The sequence below is a fragment of the Colias eurytheme genome, chromosome 25 (assembly GCF_061535395.1).
Source record: "Colias eurytheme isolate Ceu_HAF_F1 chromosome 25, ilColEury1 Martin Lab GWU primary, whole genome shotgun sequence".
Classification (NCBI taxonomy): domain Eukaryota; kingdom Metazoa; phylum Arthropoda; class Insecta; order Lepidoptera; family Pieridae; genus Colias; species Colias eurytheme.
In genome coordinates, this window is record NC_143004.1 from 4,520,873 (window position 1) to 4,531,827 (window position 10,955).

The window sequence follows — 10,955 nt, forward strand, 5'->3', positions numbered from 1 at the left end:
TGTAATTAAATTTATTTAAGCACTTAAAATAACAGTAACGTAATTATATGTATAAGTTTTCTTGTGCATACCTGTAATTGGTGTATACATCACATTAATATTCGTTAGTTGTTAAGATCTAATTGTTATAATTTTTATGTGTACTCTGTTGGTATGTTAAAAAAAAAAAAAAAAAAAAAAAAAAAAAAAAGACGCGGGTTCGAATCCCGAAATATATCTATTCATTACAATAATGATTTATACTTACATAAATTTTTAAAATAATATCATGCCTTTATCTATTTGAGGATGCAAAAAATACCTAGCTACAATGACAAAAATTTACGATTCACGAAAAAAGATGGGTCTCTTCTACTACTAAACTCTACTCTTTTTATTTTCCCGTTTACAATATTTTTAATTATATTGATTATTTCATCTTTTAGCGTGATATTCAAAACTTGTTGAAAAAATAGTTTTCATTATTGATAATGGGTCCCGAACTAAATTAATCCATGTGTTATAAAATCAACATAGGAAAGGTCACTGTATAATTATTGAGAAATGGACCCATATCTTATTAAAGAACAATAGAAAAATGTAATCACAGGATTAAAAATACTACGATACGATTACTACGATAACAATCTGCAAGAAGTATTTTGCCTCGTACTACGGTAATTTCAAATTTGGAATCAGATCCCGCGGGCAGTGTTTCCAATGACTCGATTTGGGGACATTTAAGAAACATTAAAGGCCGGCAACACACTCGCCATACTCCTGCCCTGGTATTGTGGGTACAGATGCGCGATGATGATCACTTAACACCAGGTGTCTCGTCTGCTCCTTTGCCTACTCTTACCATAAAAAAATTATCTCCAACAAATGCGCTCACATCGGAAAAAAACAAATTGGAAGTACGCTATTTATTTGTATAGTTTTCAAAACCTGTAGACGCATACGCCTTAGTAAAATCATATAATAATTGCTATATGACCTTCACTGTAACGATCTCACACTCAGATTTTGTTTGCATTGTTAGTCAGAAGATAACCATCGCCGATATAAATCGTGTGATGAAATTATAAATAACTCAAACTATGTACGCATTATTATCGTTATAACAGTGTTTTAGGCAATTTTAATAGTGTTTATTTTGTCTGTTAAGTGATTGAGTGCTATTAAGATGTGATTTGTAAACTGTTTTCGATTAATATCATGTAATAAAGTGAGTAATAGTGATAAAAATGTTTTCCTCGTTATTTTGTAAAGGCGAGTGTTTTTCATTTATTATATTCGATTATAACTATAAGGTTACTTACTTCAACTTAAAACTTTTCCGCTAGGTTTTTTAGAATTTCAAATCAAGATTTTTTTATATTAGAGTCTAATATTGATTTTTACTTTCTGAAGTAGTAGTAGTAGGTTAGATCATAGAATTAATTTTAAAATGGACTTTGCAAAATTGTATGAAATGTGCATTTTAAAATATTCAAGACAAATATGTGAATTATTATTCGTTCTTGATAAGTTACATGAAATGATTTGGAACATTTATATTATATAATTACTAGTCGTATAGGAGGTAGCAACGTTGACAAGAGAGAATTTTAGAAGCAGCCCGGACTCTAACCGAAATAGCAAGAAAAACAGTATATCAAAAACCCCAACTATACTAAAATGACTTTTTTTTAAAGTTGCTAGGTCCCGTACCATTTTTGTTTTTTCATAAATAAACAAATTACTTAAAAAAATTCTGAGTAAATGTTTCACTTTTTTTACCTTTCTTCACGTGGTTGTCTGGCAGAGATCACTGCTTAGTGATAAGGCCACCAATTTTGATTCATTTGCCTGGTACCATATTATTGTTTATTTTTAGTAAATGATTGTAGTACTTACAATAAAGTGTAATAAAATAAATGGAGATTTATATATAGCAAAATTATCCAAACCGATCCAGACATTTTCGAGCTTTAGCGAAACAAATGCACAGATATTATATAATTTCTACATTACATACATACATAATATTATTAAAGCACTAAGTACATACTATATTACATATTAATGATTTTCTACATATTCCAGACGTAGAAAAAGGCCTTCCGGAACAGGATAACTCTCCTTTACTAGTCGTTCCATCTCTTGAAGAAGGAAAGGAATCTCATACAAATAAAAACAATAAATATCGGTAATTAATACAAGAATTTATGAATTTAGAACTTATATTGTAAACTAGATTTTCTAGCGTTTGCTTTTACGCGAGTAATACATTTAGAAATTAAAGATTTTAACGGATTTTAAACGCGATTTATTCATGATATTTTGTTCATTGTCATTCATGAACTAGGAATTCACCTGAGTGTGTGTTTCCACTGCCAATTTTTTTTTTATTAACAACTATTTTTTTTATTCTAATCGAAGTGACACAAATTGAACAAAGCAAACACCATTAAAATACATTCAATCTTTCTTGAGTTGTGAATGTATTTATTGTAAAAATTAAATAAAAACAAAGGAAACTATGAAAGGAGCTCATTTTTGACCGATTTTAAAAGTGGAGGTGTTTCTCAATTCTGTTTTTTTTTTTGTTATCTCAGAAATTTTTGCTGGGTGAACCGATTTTGATATTTTTTTTTTGTATGAAAGCTGGTGCCTGCAATGTGGTCCCATTTTGATTTAGATCTAACAATTTGAAGGATGTTCTTAGTTTTTTGATAAATTATATTTTTATAGAAAAACCGACGGTAACAACATGATGTTAAAGCTCAAAATCCAATCACCTGAATTTGAAACATGTCTACCAGACATGACTCCAGTACCAGATACTGCTGGTTCCATATCGAAGAATGTCAGAAGGAATGAGAGAAGACTGTTAAGACTTAACACAGATTTACTGGAAGCGATAGAGGCTTATAATGTAGAGGAAGTTGAAAAGTAAGTAATTTGATATGTTTTGTTTTACAATGTTCATTTATCTTCAATTCGAACCCATAATATAAACCAATCAAGTTGTAGTCCTACTACATTTTAAAAAGAAGAGTCAAAAGTTCTTGACGTATTATTTTACTACATTAAAAAGTAGTACCTATAATCGATAAATAGTTTGACATATTATTTTATTAAAAACATTCTTATGTATACATATTTATTTTATATTAAATTATATTATGCATTTTTTATGAAACTTTTTTCGCAAATATACCACCTGAAACCTAACGCGCTACTATTTTCTGTTGACTGTCGTATATTTAACTTCTCGTCTAGTTTTTATAAACAAACATCACCACGTCTAAACAATCCCGCTAACTATAGGAAACGCAATACAATATCGTATACAAAAAGGTACCTATATTTAGTTCATCATTTATCATGACCTCACAATAGGCATGACGACAGTATCCATAAATGATCGATATAGTGTTTTTAAGGGAAAATTTATAATAAATAAATTAAAAATAGTCACTTAGAAATAGTAAAAACGTTAAGATTAATGAGATTATCAATAAAATAAAACATTGAAATTCTGCAGTCGGCCATCTTGACTGAAACACGCGTGACGTCACGTCTATGTAAACAGCTTCGCGTCAGGTATATTTTGTTGTTATGAATATGTTGAGAATACGCATTTTTATTTATTTTCTATTTTTTAACGTATGCTTTATCGACTCAGAACAGAAATATAATTGCGAATTCACGAATATGTGGTTCGGGTTTCTCTCCGTCCAATTTATACAATCATTTCATATTATTTTCTCTTTAATACTTTTTTGGGTATTATTTTTATGTAGATTCACATTGCAATACTGCACACCACTTATAAACTTTGAAATAAGATTCTATAATACTTAATAATTAAATATTTGTTTAATTTTGCTTCGCTATGCATACAGATAATTACGTATTTACGTAATAGTGACGTCACGCCTACGCCATGACACCTGTGAGCTGTTTTGGCACAGTTAATAAATATTTTTTGAAAAATAGCTTTTATCTTCGTTAAATTTAAATATAAGAGCGAAATATAGGGTTTTTCTTGTTTAATAAACGTATACACACATTATGGAAGAGGTTTTGAAAATCTTCCGTCATGCCTATTCTAATATACATATTAGTATTACTTCTTCACTTGTAGGTACACATATATTAGATACGTGTTATTAAAGCAAGGAAAATAAGGAAACAATTTTTCTTTATTAAACACGGTTATTAAATTGTAATATCGAAGGAAGCTATTTTTAATGTCTTCGTCATAGAATGAGCGTAAAACGCGGACATGCGTTCAATTGGTGACGCGTTTTTTTTTTTTAATTTCAAGTATGAATTGAGGGGTAATCCATAAAAATATTTCATTAAAATCATAAGTCCAGGTAACACCCCTCTTCTGCTGATTTTTCCAAGCCTTTAATTATTGATCCTTATATGCCTTACTGGTACTATTGTTTTTCATTCTCCTTATTTTCGGTTATAACGTTCACTAAAGTAGGTACATACTTTATACAATACTAGTGGTCCGCCCCGGCTTCGCCCGTGGTACCTACATGTTTAAAGTTTAAACTATCCTATCTCTCAAGTTGGATCGAACTGCACATGGTGTGCGAATTTTATTATAATCGGTTTAGTGGTTTAGGAGTCCATTGAGGACAAACATTGTGACACGAGATTTATATATATATTAAGATGATTCTACCTTGGATTCTACCAATAATAGGAAAGTCAATGACCTTTTCGTGTCAATAACATGCCAAAATATGTTAATTGCAAAATACGCCATATGTAGAAATCCTTTTTTGCATTTTATTATATTTTAATTCCTATTACTTGATTCTTACATTTAATTTAAATACATACGATAATTCTTGACTAGATTATTTGTTTGCAAGAACACCTATGATGTCACAAAATGTCGCATAATCGATGCTATCCTTAGTTTCATCACATACTCAATACAATAATACCACAGATACTTATATAACCAACAGACTTCTCAAAGAAGGCGCCAATCCAAATGTAACCTGCCGTGCTGAACTGGTATCAGCCTGCCATCTCGCTGCATTAACTGGTGGTGATGCATTAAGTCTACTCAACAAATATGGTGCAGAGAAGAATAGACTGGATAAATACGGTAGAACACCCTTGCACCTGGCTGCATATGCGGGGAATGCACGACAAATGGCTATACTGCTAGACTTTCCTGAAGGTAATTTTTGTATAACTTGATCTATTCCGTCATACAGCGTAGTGGATTAATGCCTGATCCCTTACGGGAGGCCCGTGTCCCAACAGTGGGAACATAATAGGCTGATCGTGAAGAATGTTTTAGTAAGAGTATTCAGATGGATATAATATGAACGTTTGTAACAAAATCATGACAAAACTACTGAATAGATTTAGTAAAAATTGTGAGGTTATATCACTTCATAGTATAAAACAAAGTCGCTGTTCCCTATGTCCCTATTTATGCATAAACCTTTAACCCATTGAGCCCCGAACGGCCCGATCGGTCCACGACACAATAGATTTTCTATTGTGTCTGTGATTCCGGGGCCTGAGTTATTAAATAGATAGAGTGATTCAAGAAGAAGGTTTTAGTATATAATTTATTAGGTTTTAAACAAAGTGGGCGAAGCCGCGAGCGGTAAGCTAGTGACAGAATAAAACATTATAAAAATACGTAACCTTGGCGCGTGGCATGACTTCAATTGATAATCTAAAAAAAATCATCTCTATAATATTTTTAAAACCACTTATCATTGATTTAACAATTGCATTGATGTTTACAACCGATGACCTTCAATCCATTTTAACTATGATAAATCTCAAACCATTGTTTACTGTATTCAGTGCTTTTCAATCAGAAAAGATAATAAAAATTTAAGATTTCATAAAGTAATGTTTTAAAATGATTTAAACACTATTTTTAGTATCTAATGAAAAATCAAAAACGCAAAAATCAAAATCTGTTAAACAAATTTGCTTCGTTTTGTAAATGGTATAAAAGAAGAAAACAATTTAATTAAAGACGATAAACAAACCATTATAGATATACAAAGCCGTGTAGATACCGAAAGAATGTCGCCTAGAGCCGAAGAGGATGTTAAGAAAATAAGCCATAGCATAAACGACATGATTAACATGCGTTGTGATATTCACGAAGTAACTACAGAACTACCGAAAGCATGGAAAGACGACATCGACCATGATTGTATGAGCACCAAAGGGAGCGTAAGTTTAGACATATTATTAGTATAGCGCTGCTAATCATCACAAATTAGTATCCGGTCTATATTTTTGAGAAATATTTTTGCTTGCTTATAATTTGAAGCATGGCTTTGTTATACCACACATACATTGTGAAATAAGTAATTATTGTAATCAATTAATTAATTTTGAAAGGAAAGAAATATGACAATTTATCAAAAAGAGTAAATCATTTACGCACCTATCTTGGAATTGTAAAGTCGATTACTTATGTTCAGGCTTAATGTTAATCAATTAGTCATTAATCATTCTGAGTTCATCAATAAGCATTAAACCCATCTTAGATGTAGCTATTATATTTCACATTAACTGACTGGTCTATACTTACCTTTTAATATACAGAATATATTATAATCTATTAATAAAGAGAGAGATGATAGCTCTCTTACAAAAACAATCACACACGATATCTTCAAATGATCCCATATCTTCCAGCTACCACTACTTCAACCAGGATGGACTCCTCTTCACGTAGCAGTCTCCTGTGCCCATCAACACTGCACTCGGTTATTGCTAGCTGCTGGAGCTAATCCCAATATACAAGATGTACTGGGCCGAACAGCACTTGACGTTGTTGGATCAGCATACTATAATAAGCTAGAAATTAATTCAGATAGGTACGTATATGTTTTTATAATTTGGCAAAAGAAACATGAAAATAAAAAGACACAAATACAAAATAGAAAACCAAACAATGTATGTGTGTTATTAATAATAGATCGGCACCTTCTTCTTACACTCGTACCCTTTATTTTCATTTTGTCAACTACTTCTATAGTTTTACAGAGATCATCAAAATGCTAATCAAATCTGGTGGCACGCATACTTCTATGAAAAGTAATGGCTTGGATAACATTGATACTCCTCTTCACACAGCGATAGAATTGAAGAATATTGCCAGTATACATGAGCTTCTGGGCATAGGAGCGTCTATTAATTGTTTAAATTCTTCCGGACTTACGCCATTACATCTTTGTGTAAAACTTCAGTTAGAGGATCCTTTACAGGTAAATACTTAGGTAAATATAACATAATATAATTTGATAAAATATATTTTGAAGTGAAACTTCTTTAGGCGCGTGGAGAGTAAAATTTCAAGGTCGCGTCATGGAGTACGGCGACGATTATGGTATCTTTGAATCTTGCCAAAGAAGTTTCAATTCTGACACGTGTGCTCGGCACACACGCTCTTTTTTGTAATATCAATGTTTTTAACTATATAATACATCGTATAAGTTTTAAATGTATATAAAACAGCATATTGCAGGTTTTAGCAAATTACACGTATGCTGATGATGATCCATTCCTGGCCATTATTGATGCAAAGGATAAAGACGGACATACAGTTTTGCAATTGGCCGTCGAAGAAGCTTGGGTTCCCGGTGTTTGTATTGCTTTAGAGGCCGGTGCAGATGTTACTCTTAAGGTACGAATCTACGAATAAATAAATAGTATTTTTAAAAATGTATACTTAAAGGATAAATAGATAAATTAGAAAACTTTTTGAGCCCTTACACGTATTTATTAAACGTTTTAATAAATTTTATAGGCAAATGACGGTGAAACGCCAATTCATTCAGCGGCAGCATTGGGAAATTTAGATGTCCTCACAGAAATTTTAAGCGTAACCAAACAACATGGAATTCTTGAAGTTCAAAATGAAGAAGGGGAAACTCCACTATTTAAAGCAATAAGAAATGGGCATCTTGAATGTGTTAAAATATTGCTTGAAGAAGGAGCTTCAATTAAAGTTAAATTACCCGGAAACGTAAATGTTTTACACGTAGCCGCTGAACATAGTCACGCAAAAATATTAAAACTTTTATTAGAACATCAACATGGTAAAGCTCTGGATATGATAAACTCACTTACAACATCAAATAAAAAGGGCTTTGGGCCCGTGCATTATGCTACCTTCAATAACAACGTTGATTGCTTAGAAATTTTGCTAGAGAAGGGCGCTGATATAAAATTAAGAACTACTGACACTCCTTTTTATGCATCGACATCGTTGCATATCGCTGCAGCATTCAACTTATTAAAAATAGCTTATTTTATTACTTCATTTGACAAGTCAACCATCTACGAGATAAATAACAAAGGATTTAATCCACTGCACGCCGCAAGTCATCTTGGAAGTAGAGATGTTATATTACTGCTTCTTCAAGAAGGTGCAGATTTGTCTGGATATACCGACGGCACAGGAAAAACAAGACAAACTGCTATCCAGCTTATTATGAACAGTTTATCGAAACCAACAGATTTTATGGAGGATGTTTTCGATTCATACATCTCATCTAGTTGTGAAAACTTTGAAGATGCGAATTGTGAAATTACAATTGATTATCGAATACTAATGCCTACAGTTTGCGAAATGGAGCAAATGAAAGTTATAGAAGCTCTACTTGCAACTGGCAATAGATATGACCAAAAAAGGTTACTAGTCCATCCTTTAGTAGAGAGTTTCCTACATTTAAAATGGAAAGCTTTATTGCCATTCTTTTACACAATCATAGTAGTGTATGCAATTTTTGTATCTTCACTCACTGTGTTTATAATTTCTGTGTTCTTTTATAAAGATACTAATGATAGTCCACCATTATTTCTGGGTTCAACTGTTTGGAGTTATTTCATATATGCATCAGTGTGCCTAATTATTTTACAGGTATAAATTTTATCTTTTTTTATTTTAGTAATATACAATGTATTTACTGCTTAATTATAAACATTTTATTTAAGAATAAATAAATGAAGACCGTGTAATTAAATAACATTTTAACGACATTATAGCTAGTATAAGTACTTGTTTTTATGGTATAGTTGATAATAATTATGCATTTAAATTGTGTATAAAGTTAAATTGTTTTACAGGAAATCCTATACATGAATGCTAAAAGTTCTCGACACTTTTATCAAATGGAGACGTGGATCAAATTCGGATCTATTGTATTTGCTCTCATTCTGCCCAGTGCCATCACCGTGTTCTCTGATATGGAATGGTCTAGACACATAGCAACATTAGCATTACTCCTCTCTTGGATAGAACTCATGTTTTTGTTGTCACGCTTTCCAAATTGGGGCTATTACGTTCTTATGTTTGGAAAAGTAGCCGCTAATGTAGTAAAAGTGAGTATCATGTTTATCATTTTTGTAAGGTTGTGTAAGCTTTAATATTAAATTGATTATTTGTTTGTTTCAGATTCTATTAACATTCGCTTTTCTAGTAATAGGATTTTCTCTTAGCTTCATGATACAATTTCACTCAAAAATTCCATTTGATAGTCCATGGGCGTCATTTGTGAAAACAATGGTAATGATGACTTCAGAGTTTGACTACGAAGGCTTATTTGACGCAGAGCATTCTCAAGATTTAGCAACTTCTATTATAATAGTACGTCTGATTTTCTTAGTATTTCTCGTATTGGCAGCTATTGTACTAATGAATTTGATGGTCGGTGTTGCCGTAAGCGATATAAATGATCTAGAAATCCTAGGAAATATAAATAGGCTAGCTAAACGAGTTGAATTTCTTTCAACATTGGACAATCTAGTATACAACAGATTCATAAGTACAATTCTGCCAGTAAAAATAAATGAAGGTATTAAAAATAAGCGCAGAGTTCCCGATAAGGTTATCATATGTCCTGGAAAACCAAGATGGAAGTATTACAAAGTATTACCAACGATCATTCGAGATGCTATATTAACTATTGCACAGCATCAAAAAGTATTGAAAGATGAAGAAATGGATTCTAAAGAGTTTCGAACAAAAATCAATGAAATGCATCAAGCAATGAAAAAATTAGAAGAGAAACAAAATGAGCAAAGTGATATGATTAAACAAGAGATGCAACTTTTACAAAAACTGAAAATTGAAGAGACTCTCAAAGATTTAAATTTGATACAAGCGACAGAATTCAAAGAAATAAGTAAAGAGATGAATAGTCCATTAGAAAAAATAAACGTAAAAGTCGATCAGTTATCAATAGAAATGGAATCTATAAAGCAGACTTTATCTAGATTAGAAAGCAAACTAGGTAGTTTAAGATAAATATTTGTATCTTCTTATATATAAAAATGAATCGCAAAATGTGTTGGTAAGCGCATAACTCGAGAACGGCTGAACCGATTTCGATAATTCTTTTTTTATTATATTCCTTGAAGTACGAGGATGGTTTTTATGTAGAGAAAACGTAAATATGTACCACGGGCGAAGCCGGGGCGGACCGCTAGTTGTTAATAAAAATAAATGATGAAACATGTTAATGTCTTTTATTGAAACATGATTTCTAGCTAATAATATTTTGTAATATCTTAGGTAATATTTTACCACGATTAAAATTTAATATTTCAATGATGTTATACGATTAAAAACTACACATATTATTTTAAAAATTTAATACCAAATCTGTTAAAAAGATACAATCAGACAGACAGCGTTTTTGCTAAGTTCTTCACAACTCACACAATTTTCATTACTGTTATAAACTTATAATAATAAATTAGTAATAACATTAATGTCCATTAATTATTTGTACAGCAATGGCAAGCTCTCATACATGGTAACTGCAATAATTATGAAAATTAAAATTCAGAGCCCACTTGATACTTTGATATTTCATGTCGTATACATTTTTGATTATTTATTTTGTAAATATTTTACATTATTATGGATAATTTGTTTAAAAAGAGAATATCTGACAGGGATATGCCTT

At 31.3% G+C, this 10,955-nt stretch overlaps 1 protein-coding gene across 1 annotated transcript; it reads left to right on the forward strand.

Annotated features, from left to right (window-relative positions):
* The first annotated feature begins 1,022 nt into the window (after positions 1-1,022).
* On the forward strand, positions 1,023-10,295 carry LOC149897571 (transient receptor potential cation channel subfamily A member 1-like). Its single transcript, XM_090116350.1, has 11 exons — positions 1,023-1,251; positions 2,068-2,170; positions 2,716-2,916; positions 4,962-5,179; positions 6,023-6,204; positions 6,676-6,857; positions 7,019-7,247; positions 7,508-7,666; positions 7,790-8,905; positions 9,112-9,366; positions 9,440-10,295. Exons 1-11 carry the CDS (start codon positions 1,227-1,229, stop codon positions 10,289-10,291), a joined length of 3,522 nt encoding a protein of 1,173 aa, XP_089972476.1. The 5' UTR covers positions 1,023-1,226; the 3' UTR covers positions 10,292-10,295.
* The last annotated feature ends 660 nt before the right edge of the window (positions 10,296-10,955 follow it).

Excerpts from the sequence above, each read along its gene's own strand:
- LOC149897571 (XM_090116350.1), top strand. The coding sequence starts at position 1,227 with ATGTTTTCCTCGTTATTTTGTAAAG. Across the intron at positions 2,917-4,961 it reads AATGTAGAGGAAGTTGAAAA|ACTTCTCAAAGAAGGCGCCA; the intron begins GTAAGTAATTTG and ends TATAACCAACAG. Across the intron at positions 8,906-9,111 it reads TGTGCCTAATTATTTTACAG|GAAATCCTATACATGAATGC; the intron begins GTATAAATTTTA and ends ATTGTTTTACAG.